The 24,350-nt window shown below is 33.1% G+C and overlaps 1 protein-coding gene across 1 annotated transcript in view; it reads right to left on the bottom strand.

Moving 5' to 3' along the window:
* Positions 1-24,350, bottom strand: part of iqgap3 (IQ motif containing GTPase activating protein 3) — a 101,815-nt gene that overhangs the window by 38,276 nt on the left and 39,189 nt on the right. The window contains exons 15-23 of the mRNA XM_028794127.2: positions 20,655-20,818; positions 15,524-15,614; positions 14,709-14,876; positions 10,757-10,899; positions 10,151-10,321; positions 9,831-9,914; positions 7,691-7,762; positions 7,037-7,106; positions 1,531-1,739 (exon numbers count right to left, since the gene is read on the bottom strand). Coding sequence (XP_028649960.1) covers positions 1,531-1,739; positions 7,037-7,106; positions 7,691-7,762; positions 9,831-9,914; positions 10,151-10,321; positions 10,757-10,899; positions 14,709-14,876; positions 15,524-15,614; positions 20,655-20,818 — 1,172 coding nt within the window. The remainder of the gene's footprint in view (positions 1-1,530; positions 1,740-7,036; positions 7,107-7,690; positions 7,763-9,830; positions 9,915-10,150; positions 10,322-10,756; positions 10,900-14,708; positions 14,877-15,523; positions 15,615-20,654; positions 20,819-24,350) is intronic.

The following is a 24,350-nucleotide window of genomic DNA, read 5'->3' as shown; positions in this document are numbered from 1 at the left end:
CTCCTTTATTTCTGTATTTTGGGTGCTGAAATCACTTGTTTCAAATCTGGCATAAAAGTTATTCAGTTCATCTGCTAAAAGCTTGTGGTCTTTGTCAGCTGGAAAATCCACATTCTTTTTAGGGCCCAGTCCTGTAATTGTTTTTAGTCCCTTCCAGACCTGCTTTGGATTGTTATCATTGAACCACCTCTTGATTTCTTCCCCATACATCTTTTTATTTTGTTTAATTAACCTGTTAATCCTTTGCTGTAAAATTCGCTTATCTTCTAACTTATTTTCTTGATGTGCATGTTGCTTTTGCAATAGTAATGCTTTAACCTCTTTAGTGATCAATGGCTTACTGTTTGGGTACACCTTGACAGTTTTTTCCTTAATGATCATAGACTCGCAGAATTGAATATATTCGCTGACAGTATTGGTGGCCTCATTCAGTGACTGTGAGGATGTCAGCACATCCCAATTTGTACTGGAGAAGCATTCCTGCAGTTCCTCTACACTTTCCTTGCACCAGTTTTGTGTTGTTCGTATGGCTGTTTTTTCTTGTTTCAGTTTCTGTTTGTACTTCGGGAGAAAATGAACAACGACGTGGTCAGACGCACCCAGGGCTGCTCTGTGATGCGATATGTAGGCATTAGGGACATTTCCATAGCACTTGTCCAGAGTTTTGTCCCCTCTAGTGTTAATATTCACATATTGATGGTAATTTGGTAATACTGACTCCAGACTGCATAAATTAAAATCACCCATCACAAGTTTGAAAGAACCAGGTGATTTGGTTTCTAGTTTATAAGCAGTTTCAAGAATTGATTCAGCTGCAGCTCCCACATCAGCATGCGGTGGAATGTAAACGACTGTCACAAATAATTGATTAAACTCCCGTGGTAGATAGTATGGGCGAAGACCGATGGTGAGTAATTCAATATTTGGCGTGCAGATGCGCTCTTTTACAGTGATATTCCTGCACCACCTTTTGTTAATGTAAAGGCAGACCTCACCACCCGTCTGTTTACCAGAAACTGGATTTCTGTCTTGCCGTACACAAACAAATCTATCTACTTCGACTGCTGTATCCGAGTCTGTATTCTTAAACCAGGTCTCCGTAAAGCACATCAGACAGCTTTCACGGTACTCGTGGAGGTATCGCGCAGATGCTCTCAGCTCGTCCAGTTTATTTCGCAAGGACTGTGCGTTGCTCATGATGATGGTTGGCAAAGGTGTTTTAAAACTTCTCCGTCTCAGACGTACTCGTAGTCCACCTCTTTTTCCTCGCTTTCTGGGTTTCAAAGATTTTAATTCGTCCGGTATATTAGTAATACATAGGGAGTAACTGGTCTCATAGATAGCAATGCATCCCAGCTGTAAATGAACAGCGCCGGCCACGCACCTGGGATTTCCTGCGCAGGTAGTGCGTTAGTGTTCCGTTGGATAACGATCAAAAATAAACTTTCGCAAATGTTATTAAGCATTTTATAGGAATAACTACTTGCAAACTACTAAAAAGAAAAAGAAAACAAAAAGAAAACAATTTACCTGCAGAGTAATGCGGTTTCTTACAAGAAGTCCAATTTTTAGATCCATGAGATTAAGATCATTCTCCAACTGTTGGTTGGAACGTATGGTCCTAACGACCTCCTCACGGAGTCGCAACAGTTCTTTCTCCTGAATAATATCCACATTGTTCTGCTCCAGTAAATGAGTAAATTTACGCACAACAGAGAGTGGTGGATTTTGGGAGCAAACTGAGGGGAAAAAAACACTAGGCAGTTATATTTCTATCTTTTCATTACAGTAGAATAAGATAAACGTTAAATTAAATACATAAAACTTCATCAGTGCACATAAACCTATTACTCTATTACAAGGTTTAACCTACAAAAACAAAAACATGTCAAATTGTACTTAATTGGACTTCTGTTTTTAAATTTATCATTAAAGGAAGTTACATATATAAAATAAAGTATTAATTTGGCATAAGAAGCAACAAATTGGACATGCTTCAGCAGAATTAACAAAAAAAAAAAAAAAAAAAAAAAAAAGAGTTAAACATCAATATGTAATAGTAAAATACTCTGAGGGTAAAGCTCACTCTCTGTGGCTGCACACAAAATTATTAATGACTGCATAAATATTATTAATCTTCAGGAAAACAAATTCATAATGCTAAAATTTTTTGAGCATAACACTTACACTCTGTTACTAAATACAAAACAATTGCATATTTTATATCCATTGAGACATGGACGCAGCTAAATAAAAATATATTTCACAAAACAAGTTGTCAGTTACAGGTTTTGACTTTTTAATGTTATGTTTAAGCATTCCCCTTGTGCTAATTCACAAAGCAATAAAAGCATATATATTAATAGCTGCTGTTTTTTTAATATGTATTTCTTATGTTAATCTAAATAAGCTAGTGGTTGTCTCTTCTACTTTTAAACCAGTCACTGGTCAAGTACAATAAAATCTGAATTTGTGATTATGGTTTATTGTGAAAGCTAAAACATTGAATTCTAACACAAGGCAATTTTGAACATTCATGTAAATGGACCAAAGAAATTGCTTTTGTTGCAGTGCAAATACATAAACTATTTCTTTATACAATAGTTGTACTGAGTAGCTAAGTATGCCCTGTGTGTCGCGTTGATCAGATACTACATACATCAGCTGTGGTCTCTAGAGGAAGCTATTGAGACAAACTCAAATGTTGATTATGAGGCAAAAATAAGTATTTAAAAAAAAATTTAAAAATCTATACCTTTATGCAAGAGTTGTATTGGGTTGGAAAATATGTATGTTCAGTACCTCCATATCAGTCACACATTATACATACTCTGTGTGCTAGCTTACTACTGCTTCGTTTGTGTTACTCATATAGTATTACTTCTTGCGTTATTTCTCAATGTATGTACTACCGAACAGGGAGCTCTGTTCGTGCATGCACTGAACTAAACATCAATATGGAAAAACGGATCTGCATTAAATCAACTTGGCTGCTTCCGGCAATGAGCACAGCTGACAACATTCAGTCAGTAGTAAATCACACCACAACAATACATTCTTTGAAGAAGCAGAAGCTTTTTCAAAATAGCCCCCCACTACTTTGGGTCTATGTTCCCTGCCCTAAGGTTATCTTTGTAATTAGAGGATGCCTCTGCAAAATAGGACTCTAGAATCTAGCACTCTATATGCATCCCAGGGGCATGACTAGTAGATTACCACTTTAAACAATTTTCAAAAGATTCGTAAGTTTAGTAAACAGGTTTTCTTTATTGCTTTGCTATTCCAAATTTAACTACAAATTGCACAACTGAGAAAAAAAATTAACTTAATAAAAGAATAATTTGCATTATACATAAGTATTCAAGGTATTAGGACATTCTTTCCAAATAAAGTGTAGTATCGTAATTTTAATTACTTTCAAAAACAATGAGGGGAAAGAAAACATTATGCAGTTTTAATTTAAACACTGCTTTTCACAAATATTTTTTCTAACAGTATTTTATAATGTGAATTTAATGTATTAACCACTTTTGATCATGGCTAGGGAACAGTGCCAAGTTAGGCATTTCTGTTTGCCCCGAAGTTTTATAATTAAAAAAAGACTTAACTGGAAATAATGACTATTTGGTACATTTGGCAAACAGCTTTATCCAAGCAGACGTCTAAGATAAGGATTCCTTACAGTTACTTTCATACATTTTTATAGACTTGGAGCACTTTAGTTTGGTGACTTTAAACACTTCTGAAATTGATCTCTTTCAAAACGTTAATTCTAAACACTAACAACAGTTTCATGTTTTCTGATATAACCAGTTTATAAGTTGGAAAATTCTTGATTAAAGACCATGCTAAATTGTTGGTTAAACACAATGGTTCCTTTATAAGTAAAACAAACTGAGCTTTATCTGGGGAGTCTTAACTTGTGGCCACTATTGACCCTGTTGCTAGAGGAATTTGTTGTCTTCATTCAGTAATGGAGCTTTAGATTAATGCGTAATAAATCTGTAAACTGTACAGTAATAAGGCATGTTGTTTAGTCTGAGGGAAAATGTTATTTAGTTCTTGTTAAGTTGTGCAGGAAGAATAATATGTGGTGATATACCTAAAGCACATGATTATGTTTATTCATGATGTTAAGATCTTTGGATTCTAACTCCAGTGTAATAACAGCATCCATTAAATACACAGATGTGATAGCATCTGGCATGCAAATATTTTAAATATTTAAGATGACATATGTCGACAGAACATGCCCTAATATTGTTAAGCAGTGTCAAACTAGAAGACCTACTATTTTATCTTCTCACATACTTATAATCTAGCATTGGACTATCAGTCCCATATTAGAAGTTGGTACATACATTTTATATTTCCTTAGGTTTTGTTAATTTATTTTTCCCCGTTTTATTAGAAGTAGGTACTCCATGATGGACACGAGAGTGAAAATTACAATAATTTAACAGATTTGCTATTTTCTGTATTATTTCCAACTCATTTTTATTGCCTTCTGACTAGTAAAATAATGAATAACTTGAAATTCTAACAAGTGAGTGAATAAAAATGATGCACAACAAACTAGAAAAATTAGAGATTGGCGCAAACTAAAATACATAAGATTACACCAGCAATTTAAAAAAAACATCATTGCATTATTTTGCAATAACACTAGTTTGTACCAAACTTCTGTGCATTTAAAAAAAAAAAAAAAAATCTCTACTACAAACTATTTCCGTGAGATGCAAAATAGTGAACAAAGCTATTCTGAACAACAACTGTTGATTTTTTAAAAATAAGTTACATTTGTTTATGGAAAAAGTATTTTTCATGCTCAGAATTTTATATGGCATCTTCCTCATCGTTTTGTTATTTGAGAAGGAAACTAGACAAAATCAAGTATTTGGCAAATTTTACTTTCAATCAGCATTTTTATAATCTCTTCTTACTCCATTGGAATAGGCAGGAATTTATATTTAGAAAGTGAGAAGATGCCTTATATTGTCCAGAAGAGAGAAAGTTGTTGGTTATTTATTTATTTTTTACAGAAATGTGTAAGGTTGGGTTGATCCATTCATTCTCCTGACCAAGTAACAGGCAAGCAAGCAGTAAGAGAAAACATAGGAGTGATTCTACCAGGACAAATGAATAGATGGTTTATTGGAAATTGGAGTGAGTCTATGTTAGCAGACCTTTGTTGGTCATTCCACCATTAAACACTTTCAGGAGATTAGAAGCAGGAAAAAAAAATTATCAAGTGACAATTTTTTGTAAGTAATAATTTAAAACAATTATACTGTGTGTGTAATTTATAATTTAACTATATAACTTATAATTCAATAATTTTAAAATTAATACATTTTCTCTTTTTTTTTCCCATTCCAAAACTTTATCTCTCAAAAACTAGATGTAATGGCATATTCCTGTTGCCAGATTTGGATTCAGCACCCTCAGATCTACAACATATAACCAACACCTAATATTGTTGATGGGAGCAAATGTATTTATTTTTTTTGCAGACTTTTGTAATTATTCTATTACCCCAAGAGAATTCTAAGTAAATATTGCATTATTTTGTAAGAGAATTGTGTTATTTTGCAAAAATATTGCGTGCTGTGGACAGTAACATTGAGAATGTGCATACCATGTAATCAAGTGACAAGAACTGAGCAGATATTATCAGTATACATTTAATCATGCTTGTGCTGAGTGGTAAAAATTTTCTGTCGAGTTTAGGGTAAAAGAAGACAGTGATTATCATAGAAGCACAGGGTGTAAAGCATGAACCAAACATGCTGTCGGCCCTTTGCAGGGCACAACTGTGCAGTCAATCAGATAACAGTGCACTGCATGCAATTCAGTAACAGAAACCTATAAATAAAACATCAGTTTAGTTTTAATCTAGTTATTTGCAATAGATATTTTAAAACAATGTGATCTGGTGGTGTAGCAACCTGTGTTAATTCATCGAATCTTTAGTAGCTCAAGTTGAAATTGAAAAAAGGGATGCATGTTATTTATTTAAGCAATAAAAATACTTTTTTAAAGTTAAGCATATTCACTTATACCAATCAATCCACAATTCCATGCAAACTCCATGCAGACCCTGGTGCTGTGAGGCATGAATGCTAGCTCTGTGCTGCTACTCTGCCTATGTTAAAATATCTGAACTAAACACTAACCTAACTAAAAAATAAACACATTATATATCCAAAGCGCTTTTTGTTATGACCAAATAACTCAATTTTTGTCTCATTAGTCTAAAGCACTTTGTTCCAAAACGAACTTGTAACTTTTGATAAGTTCTTGTCATTTGTTTGCAAGCTACATACATGCTTAATCTCTCCCTCAGTAGTTACATATCACTAGATGACCAAAGAATGTACGTGCATGATGTTATCTGCAACAGTAGGCAATATCTTTGCAAAGTAATGCAATACTTTTTTTGAAATAATGCAATCAATGTTCAGAAATAACACATTTTTTCTTGAATGGCAGGAATAAACTTCTGTACTAAAAGTGACACAGCAATAGTAACATGTTTCTAAATTTCAGAGAATTATAATTAGACACCAAAGCAAGCTGTCTGATAAAATACAGAGTTTAATTAACAGCATAATTTAGATTAAACTAAGAAACTGTTTAGATCAAAAGCTTGCACCCACTTCTCTTCTGCAGGGTCAGGATTACCTATTATTGGGGTCTATATTTTAATAAGAAAATTTTACTTATTAGATAACCTTTTTTAGTTTCTAATTTTATGGTTACACACATCTCTAACTTTCTGAATAAAAAAAAAAAATCCAAATCAAATTTAAATTTTCTATGTATTTTAAGATCCTTCTTTACAACCGCAATTTGGTATATTTATCAGATAATTGCCAGTGACTAATTTTATATATATATTTTTAGTGCTATAGTCTTTAACAACATTGTTTTTTATTTTTTATTCACCATATCACTTTAAAATTTCTTTCATTGCATGAAAGCACATGAACAAACACAAAGACCTGATTAATAATACAAATAATCCAAACCATACCCAACATTCTGTAGTCTTCACGTGCTTTGTTTGCTCGAAAAAAGGCTTGGATCTTAATTATCGAATCAACCTGAAAAAAGCACATTCAAATAAAGTACTGCATAATTCTCTTTGTATATTTCTTGTAGCATAAAATGTATGAGATACCCACTTACTCCATTATATACACTTTCAATCTGGAAAAGCTGGAATTCCAAAATGTTCTAGAATATTTATTGCTTTGTAAAATCAAATTCTATAAAATTAAAATAGCCACAAAGCAAATATTGATACATGAAGAAATGATAAACAATGAGTGGCAGTCACCTTAGCCTAAAAGCTTCTGTAAAGACTTGTAAAAGAGATAATTCAACATATTTAATTGTAACTGAAATTAATGGATAATTTTCATCAAGCAAAACCAGTGGTAAGCTCAGCATGAAATCTGCTTTGCTTTGTAAATATTTAACAAAGCACTGTATAGAAAAAAAAAAAATTACAACAGATTTTAGGAACATATCAAAAGCAGCATATTGTAGAGTCATAGAAGTGTATATGACTCGAACTACCAATTTAAAAATTAGGTTTACTAAATATCACATAATTTCTAAAAGACCACGATCATTTAAAGAAATAGCAATATAATATAAACTTAAAGGCTGCTAAATTACTTACATTATTCTTGAAATGGCGCAGTCTTGCCCGATATTTTGATTGGGCCAGCCACATCCGTACCCATGCTTGAATCTAACAAAGAAGAATAAAAAAATATAAACTAATCATTTTAGTAATACTAAGTTGGATCATAATGTTCCAATACAGAATAATCTGCATTAGCATTATATAAAAAATGAAATTGTATTTACATATATTGGCTTGTAAGAATGTTTTAGAGAATAAAACAATAACTGTAGAGAGTTGAAAATCACTAGAGCAAGTTTAAGGAGAAACACTGCATTGTAGTATTTAATGCAGCATGGTGGTGTTGAGGCTAACAGTAATTTCTTTCAGAATAAGGGTTTGAGTCTTAGATTGGGCACTAGCACAGTTATAGGATATTTTAACTTGCTTGCATGTATAATGACCTCCAGAAGAAGTTTTCATAAGTTAAAAAATAAAGAAGTTCTCCAAACTTCATTAAGTGCACCTATTAAGAAGTTTCTACAGGTTTAAGAGCAGACTTAAGACTGTAAACCCTTTCACCTCATTTTGGGCAAGTGTGAATAACACAAAGTGAATATATCCTGCTACAAAACAGCTGCTTTGCAGTTCAAATTAACTGAATGAGAATATGGAGATAATAATCCTAGAATCCTGTAAATTACATCTGATGTCGAGAAGGGCAACATGCTGCAGCTTCTACAGTCACAATTGACACTATCACTATACATCTGATATGTATAGCAAGAAGGCCAATGCTATTACCCTTTTTCATACTTCATCCAGGAGAAGTCACCAATGTGTTAGTTCTACTCTGGTTAATCAAAACATTGGCATTATCGTAAACGAAAAGTTTATGTAGTATTCCTTGGTGTTCAAACTCAAAATAAAAATTCTTGCTTGAGTTAACAGTTTTCCCATTGATGAAACGCAGAAGAGATAATAGATTCAAACAATCAAAAGGGAAAAAAAAAACTGTTTTGCAGGCAGTGTGTGCAAGTCCATGCTGATAGAAAACAGTATAGCAGATGCCTTCTCAATGGAACATAACTATGTACCTGGTTTTAGTCAGTACCGTATATATAATTTAAAGCAACTGCAATGTTATTAAATTTTTTTCTGACTAACAGTATGAACCACAGATTCAAATGCTGTACGCCTACATGTTTCATGTCAGGAACTTCACCCATGTACAACAAACATGAAATAAAAGTGCAACGATAAGTGGTCACTAGGAAAAATTTGCTCAAAAATCATTATTTTATAAGATTACAAGTTACCATACTTAATCTATATTTCAATATACTGACACCTGTCAAAAAGGAGTGAGCCAACCGATCACTTTATTAGGCACACCTTGCTAGTACTGGGTTAAACCCCTTTTTGCCATCAGAACTTCCATTCAACAAGGTGCTGGAAATATTATTCGGGGATTTTGGTGCATATTAACATGATAGCATCATGCAGTTGCTGCAGATTTGTAGGTTGCACATCTGTGATGGAAATCTCCCGTTCCACCACATCCCAAAAGTCCTCTATTGGACTGAGATCTGGTGATTGTGGAGGCCATTTGAGTACACTGAACATATTGTCGTGTTTAAGAAACCAGTTTAAGATAATTTTAACTTTTTGACATAGTACATTATCCTGCTGGAAATATCTTTCAAAAGCTGGGCACACTGCGATCATAAAGGGACATACATGGTCAGCAACAATACTCAGGCAGGCTGTGGCATTTAAACAACGCTCAGTTGGCCTTAAGGAGCCCAAAGTGTGTCTAGAAAAAATCCCTGCTCAGACTACTGCTGCTCACTAAATATTTTCCCTTTTTCAGACCATTCTCTGTAAACCCTAGAGATGGTTGTGCATGAAAATCCCAGTATATCACCAGTTTCTGGAATACTCAGACAAGACCATTTGGTACCAACAAGCATTCCACATTCAAAGTCGCTTAAATCACCCTTTTCCCCCATTCTGATGCTCGACTTGAACTTCAGCAGGTCACCTTGACAAGATCTACATGAATAAATTGCTTTGAGATGCTACCATGCGATTTGCTGATTAGATATTTGCATTAACTAGCAGTTGAACAGATGTACCTAATAAAATAACCAGTGACTGTGTATTTCATAATTGTTTTGTAAATATACTCTACCTTGACAGCTGATACAGAATTTGCTTGTAGGAAACAAAGCCTTTCTTGATAAGCTCTCTGCTGGAGAAACCTCCTCCAGTGAGACTGAAAACCAAACATACCATTAGGCGGATACTAGCATTTTCCGATGGTTAATTTAATTTGAAAACTCAATAATACAAGAGCATACTAGAACTAAATAAGGTCTGCACAAAGAAATTACTAATTATAATGCAGTGACCTAAACAATGTATTTTAGTGCTTTGAAACATAATTGAAAACTTTTATTTTTTAAAAACAGCTGCAAGCTGGTATGTGACCCTTGTTATATGCCAAGGTACCTGAATTGTTATGATGGCAGGAACATGTCTTTGAAGAAAGCATTTTCGCGATTGAAGTTGCCTACGCAGAAGATAACCTCTTGCTCGAGCCTGTAATCTCACGATAAAAGGGATACTGGCCTTCCACAGACATTCTTTATCATATGATGCAGTAACTTGTGTAATAATATACTGCAAAGTCAACAGAATTAATATTAGTTATCTTCAGTGAAGATTTTTAAATAAATAAAGAAATAAATACAAGTAAACAAAAGTCAAGGCATGTCATTTTCTAACCTCAATCTAGACCATGGTCACGGGATGGGCTAGAACCTGTTCTACCTAGCACAAACTCAAATGAACTGGCATATTTCTCAGTTAAAGATAGTTTTACAAAAAGATCAATAGCAAAACCTTTGTTTAAATGTATGCCGTTATTTAAAAAAAAAAACAAAAACGAAAACATTCCAGACTCCACATTTGTTCTATAACAATGCATATGCTATGATAGTCATTTTTGTGTTGATTTTTCACATCACATTATTACAAATTTCAGATGTTTCTATATTCTTAAAGACACCTTAGTTTATTAAGCATTTGTATAAAAACCCGGTATATTATCTTCACCTGGACTTCATCCCGATCCAAATGTGTTTTGTTTTCAGCAAAGTCCTCAGGTCGGTCCCAAGTACCCTCAAGCCTTTGCAAGTGAAAATAATAACAGCCTCCACACCTCACCTTTTGTCTGACCCAAGGACTATGATTTTCTCCTGAAAATACAAATCAACAATAATATGATAAAACAAAGTTAATGGCAAACTAAAAGCAAAACTCAGCATAAGAAAAACAAAAAAAAATTATGACTTTCTCAAATTACATTCCTTATAACCATATTTAATTTATATTATTTTATTCAGCTCTTATAAATTTTTACGTTTTCCTCACTTTAAGTTCCCAATAAAAGAAGACTTATTATGTCCAAATCTTATTGAAGACTTTCATCCCGAAAACTTATCAACAGATGAGTATACGGGCAATCCTAGCACCAAGAAACGAAGTCAAACAAATTAATGTGAAAATCGTCGATTGGCTACACAGCAAATTGGTTAAATGCGTATAAATTGACTATGCTGAAACAGTTGGTGGTGATGTTGTGGAAGATTAAAACATCAACTTACAATATCCCGTAGAATATCTAAAAACGTTAACACCGTTTGGTCTTCCACTGGCCAAATTACTGTTGAAAGATGGATGTATCGTAATGTTATTGCGTAATTTACGTACGAGTGATAGGCTATGCAATAGGACAAGATTAGTTGTATTCAAAATTGGTCGAACAATTCTGACATGTAAAATTTTAACAGGCGACAAGAAAGGTAATGTAGTACATCATCCACAGATAACAGACACCAAAGGAGATCTTGGTATACCATACCATTTGTATTAAAATGTTTACAGTTTTCCGTTAGAATAGCTTTTGCTATGACAATTAACAAACCACAGGGAACAACATTAGAAAAAGTTGGTTTATTTATTAGAGAGAAAGAAAAGATTCACTCACGGGCAGTTATACATTGCGTTGTCACAATGTAACTCCAAACACGGAATCAAAATTCAATGCGATATTGACAAAAAGTTAATTCCAAATATTGTTTTTACTTAAGTTTTACAGTAAAAGTTTAAAAAGTATTTGCATGTTAATTTCAAAGCCAAACAACGAAAACGTATAACGCAACTTATACCTTTAACGCAACATGAAAATTTTCTTTCATTTTATTACATTTTAGTACTTTTTACTATGGTTAATTACTCACTGTAATGTAAAATAGTTACTGTAGGTCTATTATGCATATGTACCAATTCCCATGAAAATAATCTGTTTAAATTGTACATCCGCATCACCATACACAAGTGGCAGAGCCGCAAAGTGGCTAGCGCATAGCACCTGCCTGGGGGTTGGTGAGCGGAGCGAGCAGGGGGCAGAGCCCTCTAGTCACTATAATAAAATTCTGCTCCCGGATTATTTCTTAGTCACAGTCATATTTGGTAGCACCTATTAAGCCCAGGACACAATCTAAGACACAACAGGCTAAGGGAGACAATTTGCATAAAGACAAAGTGAATGTGCAGACTCACAGGGTTCCATGAAATAGGATTTAAGAAATAAATTCAAACTTACATGTACCTAAAATAAGCACAACTTAAATGAGAAATTTCAGACAAACTGCTAGCTTGCGTTATAACCCACATTCTGACTAGAGAGTGAACAAAACTTTTTAATCCAATTTAAAGGCAGAAAAAATGGTGAGATTTTTGTTAAATGTTAAATCTTTATTCCACTCAAGTAGATGGGAGAAAATATATATTTTCTGCCAGGCCTTTTTTTTCTCTCATGAAATTCAAAATTATTGAAAAAAAGGTGAGAATGATTAAAATGCAATCATTCATCTTTATGGATAAAAACATACAGTATGTTATGACTTCTGTGCTTTCCAGGTTTACTTTCCTTATTCTGAATCCCTGTTTATCGCAATAATGGTCTTAATATTTCAAATGGTAATCTCTAATTATCCCATTACAATTTTAAAAGTAATGAACATTCAATACTTGCTGACATCAGGAGGAGCTCCTGAAAGTGAAATTTCAGATTTCCGCTACAAAAACAAGTAATCACTGAAAATAATATGATTAAAACAATTTGCAATTGACTCAAAGATTTAAATTCCACTTCATGGCAAAACTGCCTGTTTATCGGTAGGTGTTCCCAATGAGATCTGTGGTGATAAACTTTGGGTGTTCCTATATAGCTTAAAAAGCTACTTTTCTGTAATCCTAAGAATCAACCTTGATGTATGCGATTCTGCAACAGAGACAGCCTTCAGAGTAACAGTGGGTTTAGGAACTGATGATTTCATGTGTTTTGAGAATGTCAAGAAGATTACAGTACACAGTAATTAATAAAAACAGACAAAAGGACATGAAAACGTTGCTGTCAATTTTTGCCAGCATTTAAAATGTATGTCAAATTTACAGACAATTCACGGCAAAACCAAGTTGTGTTACATTTAATTTCTTTCATCTGAATGTTCTTTACTGGCCTTTAAACTATACAGTTATCAGGTCATTTGCTCAAAACATGCAAAGCACATGCAGTTTTTGCTGAAATATTGTTAAGCACATATTTCCAGAAAAGTCAGATTATTAATCAATCAGATCATATTATAAACAAGAAATGCATTCCCATAACATTATGAATTGAAAAGCCACTTCTCCTGCTTATTCATTGGTCTTCAACTCAGAAGTGTAGTATTATGGAATTGACTTTCATGTTTGTGATGTAAGCTGATTTCTCAGAAGCAGACATTTAACAATATTTTAGCAAAAAATGCATGTTTTGCGTGTAGTTTTAACATACAGCTGGATAACCAAGACGTGGTTTATTCTACACGAGTAATATGGAGTGTACACATGTTTATTTTCTCCCCCATGGATATTTCTCATATCATTTGTCGTGGTACAACATTAATCTTTATTGATTTCTATCATTAACTTTTTTTTTTATTCTGCATGAAAAAATGAGATCAAACATTTTTCTCTGCCATCACTATACTGGGTAAACTGAGGCAGAGCATATCTTTATATATAATACACTACTGTGGCTGTTCATTCGTCTGTCCAAGAGTTTAAATCACCTGTAGCTCGCAAACCGTTTGACCTATTGACCTGAAATTTGGTACACATATACTACACAACATCTACTATCCGCTTTCGGGGTGATGATTGACCTCCAGGGTTATTCATCAGTTTATTTTTATTTCATTGTAGAATCAACCCTCAGCAGCGGCCAGCAGGGTCGCCGTGCTGCACATGCGTATGGGCACCGTTCTCATCCCTACCACCTTCGCCATCACTTCCCCCACCTCTTCATATCTTAAATCATTCTTGAGGTAGATTGAAGACTTAAGTGCAAGCTTAAGTGAAAAATTAAAGAAAACGTACTAAGTAATTGCAACACAAACACTGACTTAATCAGTTTTAACGCGAAAAGATGCCGACGGAAGAAGAGAAACAGCAGGCCTCTAGGGTGGAGAAAAGAAGAGCAGCTCAGGAAACAGCAAGTGCATCAACCTCTGAGCAAATGAATGCTAAATGTACAGAGAAAGTGTATGAAAACTATGAATTCTCAAGTCAAGTGTAATCACTGCACATTATCGTGCAGTGTGCTGTTACTGGTATACTATATTAGGCTAACATTCCCATTTAGAAATGTACTTGAATATCTTGGATTTAGTATAATCAGAAAGACAAATCTTTGAGTTTTATTTTAGCAATTGAACAAAAATTTTGCTTTTGCAGTTTCTTTCGTTAATGTTTGAATTAAAGTATTATGCAACTGAAATCATTCATATAGAATGATACAAATTAACAGGAAGCAAATATTTAAACATACAATGAAAGACAGAAAAAAAGTAACATTCACAAGAAATCAAAATGAGAAAAGCATAGACATGCACATCAAAAACACAATATATTTTTAGGTGTTTAGAAAGAGCAAATAAAATAATAATAAAAAAAGTACCTTCACACATTTTTGCCATTTTAAGGGTATACAGTTCTCTCTGGTAAGCAGCAGCACACTGAGGAACAACACTGCATAACCCCAGCTCTGGGAGACTGAGCACTTTCAGGGTCTGTAAAGGTCTGCCTTCTTTCACTGCCTGATTTAAAGCCGCAAGACCCAATGACACTATAATACAGACAAACATTCAACTTAATAAACAGCTTCAATCTTTTCAATCATTCTAATTAATTTCTTCAACTATAAAATCTTTACATGGTCCTAGAGTAAACAGGGCCTAATTCGCTTTAAAATTAACTTTGCTGTCATCTTTTTTGGCAACTGGAGTCTACTACATTGTATAAATGACCAAAATACTCTGTCCCTTAATGTGCAGAACATGTTTAAATTTAGATCTAATCAAAAAAGGAATTATTGTAATAATGAAAGAAATGCATTTTAATTTTCTTTTACTGTCAATACCACTGGAAATATGCACTAAAAGCTAATAAAAACCCAAGACAATATGGTTAAATTCTTTACAATATATTTTGGATAACTAAATGAAAGGCAAATTAAGCTGCAATAGTTGACAGCTTTAGAACATTTCACATTTTATTTCTTTAGGCTCACAAACACACATGCTGAAATGTCACATACTAATTCCATATGTAAAATACATACTGCTTCTAAATCATTTCTCAGATTTGAAGAGAAATGATTGTTTTTTTAAAATGAAATTCAAACAAAGGAAACTGACACCTTTACAAAAAGCAGCAGGAAAGGGACAGAGGAAACAAAGAAAAGATATACAAGGTAAGTACTCCCTCACTCACATTTTAAGGTATTCTTGCTCTCCTGATTTGCTTTCCATACTCCTTGTTGTATCTCATCAAGCCAGAGTTCTGCTGCTGGGTCATTGGAATCCTGAAAAAAATAAGAGTTTCATAATAACAAACATTTTTCAGAGTTAAGTCTCCACAATATTTTGATTATTTTTCACATGTCTCCTGCAACATAGACAAATGTTATAAGCCAAATACCATATAATTAGACAGACGTATGCAACAGTTTGTAATATCTTTAATATTAAACAGTAGCAGTTGACATCAGGGGTATGATAATGCAGTGAGGTACAAAAAGGGTACTTTGCTTACCAAAAATAGTGATGCTGTAATCGATCAGCCACCAAATGAAATCGGTTGATTTTTCATTAAAAAAAAAAGACTTGATCAGTAAAAAGGCAGATCACAAAAAGATATTTTCAGGCCCTGCTTTTCTAACCTATACAGTAATTTGGTTGTAGTGCTGCTTTATGCAAGGTATTATGGTAGCTGAGCAAGTGCAAGTCTTTTTTCTCTTTTGCAGCAAACTTTCTGCAGTGTAAACAAAAAGCAGCTAGTGGAAGCCTGTGTTTTATTGAACGAGAGGTGACTGGTATATTACGGTTTACGTTAAAGAAAGTGGAGTAATAAACTGGAAAAAAAATAATCTGAGAAGTCATCACATGCAATTAGAGAAACAGCAAGAAAAACTACTTTAAGGAATTCAGACATTTATTTTGTCCTTTGATTTAAAATGGACACTGCTTGAGTTTGGACAGTGTGCTTGTTTAAAATGCAGGAGCTTACACTTTCAATTGGAAAAAGAAAAGAATGACAAATTTGGAATTTATGCTTAGTAAACAATAGAGTTTTTTTCCCCCCCCCAAAGATTTCTACTGCATTTATTTGTTGTTGCTGTGTGTCATACAGCCCATATTTTGGTAACAAACAAGTACTACATAATTAATTTGGTAATCCATATTTTATAATTGTACCTCAAGAATTACGAATGCCTACTTGATACACTGAAGAGAAAAACAAACACTTGCATAGAGTAAATGTGTATTTTAACAGCAAAAAGGTGTACTTCAATTAATGATTTAAAATGATTAAAACATATAACAACATGTACATTTAAATTTAAAGTGTTTAATTGCAAATACCAATTAATTGATCACATAAAAATACAAATTTTCTGTTGTTAGAGAAATGCTGAAAACCACGGTTTTTAATTAAGCCTTGTTTCAGAGAGGTACATTATAGAAAAAACTAAACAACATAGCTGGTCATTATGAGAAGCATTTAATTTTCTTTATTGATATACTGTATATTTTAAGGAAATTGTATTTATTTTAGTATTTTATGGTCACTGAACAATAATCATTAATAAAAAAAACAGTTAACATCTGTGGTCTATAGATTAATTATAAGAAATACACTTTAATATAGGACATAAAACCTCGGTTTGTTTTGCAGATTAATGAAAGAAAAAAAAAAAAGAAAAAAATAATTGTCGATCGGTATCAGCCTTAGCATCCCTAAAAAATATACACAATTGTAAAGTATCCTAATATTGTAAGCTACCTTGGGAAAATGAACATACCAAATATGTAATAAATCAGTGGTTCACAAGTTCAGTCCTGTGGGACCCCTACTGCTATGGGCTTTTATCCCAAATAATTTTACAACACATGAATTATTACTTACAATTAATTTCACTGATTAAAGATCTGTCATTTTTTATTCTTGTATACTGAGAAATTATTAAGACCCCAACTTAGAAAAAGTTGTGACGCTATGGGAAATGCAAATAAAAGCAATAGCAGTAATGAGTAAATTATCGTTATCTGAAACCAATATAATAGCCAAACTAATGAAATTTTGTTTTTTTCTAAAAGTAGACACATTATTTAAAAACAAAAAAAAAAAAACACCCCAACAACTTTGGACAGTAAAGAGTTTACTTTACCCCTTCATAACTTTGCCTTTCATTCTCGCTAATGTATTCTTTGTTCCAAGTTCAATTCTGTCCCATGTCTTAAGGTGTGCAACAGAATGGGGTCTTTGTTGTTGCATTTTTACCACATTTTGTGTCTCAAAATGCACCACACATTTTCACCCACACTCTCTTCTTATGCAACAATACCTGTGTAATGCATGCAAAACATGGTTTTGCATTGTCTTACTGAAAATTCCATGGGCATTCTTGGAAGAGATGTTGCCTTGAGGGTAGCACATGTTGCTTCAAAATATGCATGTATTTTTCAGCATTAATGGTGCGTCACAGAAGTAACCTTTACCAGGGCATGGACACAAATCCATGGGGGATGGCTTTTGTAGCTAGTAACAGTCTTGAAGGTCCTTTTCTGCTTTGGAATAGGAAGACACAACATGCATTTCTTCCAAAAAACAAACAAAAAAAAAAACAACAAACATCTGAAATATTGATTTCTCTGACCACAATACACATTTCCCCTGTGTGATGCTCTGACCCAAATGCATAAAGTCAAAACAAGTAGACTGCAGTACTAGACACTGTTAATATAAGTCTTCCTTTTTCTACAGTACAGATGTAACCAACATTTGTGGATATAATTGGAAATCATGGGCAGACAGCTTAGGTTTGTGACTTTCCTTTTATGCACCCAAATCTCTCAAGATTCCTTGAATCCTTTAATTAATTATGCTTCGATGAGATGAGAACCAAATCCCTTCTGATCTATCGTTGAGAAACATTTCTAAATTTTTGAATTATTTTCTCACACATTCTAAGGAAAATTGATATTCCTCAACTCATCTTTGCTCCTAAAGGACCAGGAATTTCCAGGACACTGCTTTTCTACCAAAGCATGATTACAATCGCTTCTTGAGCATTTTCTGTTCCAACTCACATCATTATTTTTGTTTTTTTAACTCAATTGCCCCATCCCAATTTTTTCAGTAACGGTATTACAACTGTGTTTGAACATGACGTTTTTCAGATCAAACCTAAAATGTATATCAGGTAAGATACAAAAGGTAAAAATGGGTAGAGACACTGATGTGAGGTTCAGGCCAGCTGAGTGAAGTAGGCTGTTATGATCTGGTTACAAATTCAAGTTTTTGTCACTTTCCTACTGTTTTAGATAACCCTAGTTAAAGTTATAATGTTGCATCTGCAAAGACAAGATAAAGGGACAATGGAACCTTGATATTTAGGTGTTCTATTGCTTAAGGCCCTGTCCTAAGTATTGGTGTCTTTTTCGAAGTTTGCATGTTATGGTCACAGCATATACTCCGGAACGGTAAGTATTAAAAGCTACCCAGGTAAACTGGGGCAAATCCTTTGATGACTCTATAAGTGAAAAGGAAAGGATGATTTTGAATTTGATTAATAGCTTTATATAAATGTTAATAAAATATCAGAATAAAGTACCTCATCAAGTTATTTTTTAGACTAAATATGATCACTGTTTTGGTGTAATAACTAAAATTATTTGAATTATAGCAAAAATAAATTATGATTAATGAACTGAGAGCTAATTTTCACAAGTTGCAAATGCTGTAAATTTGAATAGATGAATTCACAAATGAGATTGTTCATTCAATAGTGCATGACTATGTTAAGGAGCTATGTTGTCTTTTATGCAAGGTTCCATATTATATTTTTTTTAAATAAACTTAACAATGTATCTCCCACCATTTAAAAAAAATATTTAACATTATTATATTTGCGTGTTTTTTGTCATTTTATTTATAGAGTGCACCACCATTTTGTGGAGCAGTTTGGTAGGTAATTGACCCAGAAGTGCATGCTCAGTCACATCATCATCCTGTAGATATAAAGGTCATGACATGCACTTCCTATTCATCTGAATTTATGGAGAAATAAGATTAGTGTGGGTGTTTTTTGTTATTGTCCCAAGTAAAACAAATTGAGTACTGTATATTTTTCGAGTATAATTTTGGGTTTGATTTTGACTTGACAACAATGTTATTCCAGAATGTTACAGATCTTCAGCAGCAAGAATTGGTATATATTTAACAAAAAAAGATTAAGTTCACCAGACTAAACATGAAATACCTTGCCTTTAAATAGTTTGTGATGGATTACAAGTCAAAGTGAATTTTGAAATCACTGTTTTGTGTTTTATTTGCATCTCTATAGCACCCCAACTTGGGGTTGCATATATTTATATTTTTTCCAAAACTTCCACTTTCTTTTAAAATTTACCCTATCAAGTTGTTCCCTTAAATGTAATTGAAATGTTAACAATGCTATATTCATTTGCTGCTCAATTGTAATGGTTATTAAAAAGCAGACAAGTTAAAAACTGTTTGTACCGGTGTCTGTACTGCTTATTAAGGTAGCAAACGCTATAGAAAAATCAAAGATTAATAAGAAATATAAACATTTAAAGCTATTGAAAAGATACAAGTAATTTATTAATTTCTTAGAAATTAGGCTAGATAACTAAACATTGAGATCAATTAAAAGTATGAATCATGAATTAAATTGCGAAAAATGGTTAAAATAAAAAACCTATAGCCATAGAGTTCCCCAGAAATTAGTTAGAATAGAATATCATGTTAATAGGTATAATATTGTAATAGTCTCATTCCCATCCTTTGGCAATGTTTTATGTTACTTGTGGATACACCTCTAGAGTATTTACCAATAAGCAGTCTAAACCATCAGTCCAATACTCACTGAATAACCCGCTTTTGAGCCTTTTTCAGGGCAGGCCCAACCTTTTAATGTTCCTTTGACATCTTCTTTAAATTTTAACTTCACCAAAATGAAAGGACGTACAGATGCACAATTTATCAGAAAAATAAGACAGATTGTCAATTATTTGGCAATATTTTCACATCGGTTCCGAACTAAATTTTTAGTCATTTTCACATTTTACTGTATTTTTACACGGCTTACTAGTAAGTAACATGTTCCTTTGTAGTAGTTCATGTTATAACTTTAAACATGATTAGGTAAAGCCACAGAAAAAATGAAGGAATACTGAGTATTGCATAATGGAAAGCACCATGGATGATCATGAGATGTGGCAGAACACTGTTTTGGTCATAGTCATGTAAATGTAAATATTTGTACAAGGCAAAATACATTTTTTTGAAAGAATAAAAAAAAAAAAAAATTAAAAACCACCTTTGCTTTTTTTTGTTTGGCACGTAATAGTACATCATAGTAGCGCCTCCCATTGGCTTCTAATATGTCACTCAGTCCGACAGATGGCAGCAAAAGAGCAGCCAAGGTGTCTTGTGGATTGCCGAGTTGAAGTGCCTGGTTGATCAATTCAATTGAGACAACACCTGCAAGGAAGAATAATATAAAAATACTATATGTGTAACTCAAACTTGCAGTTTATGGGTGTTGCTGCAGTGTCCTAAAGGAGAATTAAAGACTGCTTTGATTTTTAGTCTGACTTCTTCCTAGTGAGGCAAAATATAATTATGACCAGCAAAACTGGACACTTTCCCATTTGAACACAAATTAACTAACTAGTTATTACTACATACAGGATTTAGCTGATGCTTTTATCAAAGGAAGCTTATAAGATAAGTATACAGTGTCATTGTTTACATAGATACTTTATTAATCCCAAGGGGAAAATCACATAAATATACACTATTTATCTATCTATCTTTATTTGAGCACAGATGGCTTAAGTGACTTCATAAAGGTCACAAATTGAACTATGTAAAAACTGAATACTTGGCACCCCAAAGAAAAAGGAAAATGAAACACAGGTAAAAAAAAAAATCTCTATTATAAAACAGTTTTATGAATGGCAAACCAAAACTCTTAATTCATACAACAAAACGCTTTAATAAGAGATCTGCATAACAAATGGCACTTAATAAAGTGTACAGCAGCTTTGAGGATAGTGTATACTTTTTAAAAATAATCACATCAGCCAAAAGAGAAGGAGTATGTAAAGTATTATAGGAAGAAAATATCCCAGACAATAAGTGCTAACCAAAGATGTGATCTCTATGGCAGAACATATGGCTGCTTGTATATAATCAAAGATTTGATTTCAGTGTCCACTTATACAGCAAGTGTTTAAGGTACTTTATATCATAAAAGTACATACAATAGAAAAAAAAAATATTAAGATGCCAGCCAACACAAGATAAAATTAAATAAGATGGAACAATATAATTTATATAGAATAAATTAATACAAATACCCAAGTATATCAGAAAAACTTGCTCAAATGCAAAAGCCTTAAGCTTACATTTGAACAAGTGTAAACACTGCAACTGCCTAATGTTAATTGTGTAAGAATTCCAAAGTTAAGGATTATAACAACTAAAGGCTCGAGTCCCAGAGGTTTTATACCTTTAATTTTGGAACAACAAGAAAGTGGATGTCAGCAGGGACCTCTGTTGGGAACATAACCGATTATCAAATTGGATAAACAGGAAAGAGATTTTTTTGTGTGTGTATGTATATAATGCCTTGAAGGACAAAATTTTAAAATTGAAAGCCATTGCAAATGGCATAAAATGAGGGTTATGCAGGATTGCATCTTGGTATGTATTAAAGTGGCTTTAACGAGTGGCTAAATTCTGTACCATTTCAAGATTATACGTAGATCACTTTGGCAGACCACTATATAAAGGATTACAATAATACAATGAAATGAAAAGAAGAGAAAAAAAATAAAAAATAGGAAAATAAAAAGGATAAAGGCATTAAGTACAATTGTGGCAGCTGAAAAACAAATGTATAAAATTGTGTGATGTTCTTTTAAAAGGAAGTAAGAAAATTTGGTTTTATAAGTGAATTAAACAGCGTTCAAAATCAAGGCAATTGAAAACAAATTTTAAAAACAGGAGAAAACACAACACCCACTCAGCAATACATTTTCGGAACCCAACACGGGATACCAGGAAAAGTCTATACTGAAGCACACATATGCAACAACACCCAAACCAGATGACTATAGAGTTACTGTATAACATTCAAATATTTAGAATGTGGAAAGAAACTGCAGTAACACCTGAAGAATGCATAAACTAAATAGTGACAACAAAGTATTCATGAAAATAATGACAGCATTTGAATATCATATGCAAGCTTGACCCAAAACAAGCTAAAGAGACCTCACTTCATTTACTATATGGTTTTATTTTCAAATTATTCTGCATTTGATTATTATTAAATATAAAATTACTTAGAAAAATGATCACATTAATATGAATTTCAAAAAGGGTTGAAAAGCATAATCAAAAATGCTGAAAACAGTTTAAAATAATTCTTTGAATAATAATTACACACACTAAAAAATGTAGTTTTTAATGTAACATTTTATTGCACCATACTTTTTTTCACATGCAAGCAAGTTGTCAAGATTTATTCAAATGTAAACATGTTTCATATAAGTCTCCATACAAAGGCCAGTTTTCTAAAGTGAAAGAATACAATGAGACACCTATGGATAACAGTCACTTGTTACCATAATTATACCTTACAATTAAACATTTGACTAAAGGTATTTAAGTGAAAAAAATACTAACATTCTAAATAGGTTTGATGGAGTTGAATTCCAAAGCCCTGGACTATACCTTTTGATCAATAACTCCTCAGCCACAAAGTTAATAAGTACATGCAGCCTAAAGAATCCCGTATCACTGGAGTTAAAGGACCACACTTGACAGAGGTGGTCTCTCCAGACTGACATTAGTCTTTATTTAAGAAAAAGATGTGCATTATGACCAGTAAAGAAACTAACTTTGAAGAAATGTATAGCAAGGAGACATCAGTAGATCATGAAGTAAGAATTACTGTAATACACTCTTCCTTTAAGTCTTGAGCATGAAGGCCACTTTTGGAAAGCAGTTGTTTACTGGGGCCAGCGGGACCAGATGCTACCTACAATTATTTTGTAACTGAAAATTATCTTTCACTTTATCCACTTTATTGCTGATGAAGTTCATATTTCAAATTTGCAATTTTAACAAATATTTTGAAAGGATAATAAACGATTGTTAGCAAATATGGCCTTAAATACAAGTATTTCAAGTCTAACTTGTTAATGAGCTGAATTTTCTTAAAGCAGGCTTATGGGAAACCAAATTAGGGTGTATGGTCTGCATGAAATATTCTTCTGTGTATCTATTCTAAATGAAATTGATTGTTGAAAATCCTGACTCTCAGCTGTAGGCAGATTCAATCATGTTTTGCACCTGTAATTAGTGTTCTGTAGCACAGACTGCGTCTAAAACATGCACAGTCCCAACTCATTGTGCCGGGCTTGATTGTCATTGGTGTTTAACTGAAACATCTACAGCTGAAACTACACCTCATTTATAATTGGCAATGTAATCTTGGCTTAGCCGGACAAAAGACAAGGATAACAGCAGCAAAAAAATTTCAGACAAATATGGTCACTTCATTAAGGATTTTGACAATGTTAAACCAGGTTTTTAAATTCTTGATTAAACTAAAAAGCAGCGTGTTCATAGTACAAAGTGCCATCTCATTAACAGCATCACTAAAATAAGGCAGAGCGGGAAGGATGTATATTCTCCTCTTTAGAATTAGTCACAGCTCTAAACCTACAGTAAATAAGTTATGTAGCATGCGTGTGTGTGTACCTCTCTAATACTTTTGTTTCATCCTTCCAGTTGCCAGTTTGACTCATTAATGGGGTAGAAATGCTAATTGATGTTGTAACCTTCTACATGGGCCAATATTTTCAATCAAGTTTTCAATTGTCTACTCAATTTATCTATATGGAGGTGCCATTGCATCAGGTAATTTATTGATCATTCAACTTTACTTCTAGTTATGAACTTTTATTTTTTTAGTGCTGTACAGTGTATTAAAACTATT

Source organism: Erpetoichthys calabaricus, chromosome 2 (genome assembly GCF_900747795.2).
Source record: "Erpetoichthys calabaricus chromosome 2, fErpCal1.3, whole genome shotgun sequence".
Lineage (NCBI taxonomy): Eukaryota > Metazoa > Chordata > Cladistia > Polypteriformes > Polypteridae > Erpetoichthys > Erpetoichthys calabaricus.
This window is presented reverse-complemented; position numbering and strand designations above follow the sequence as displayed.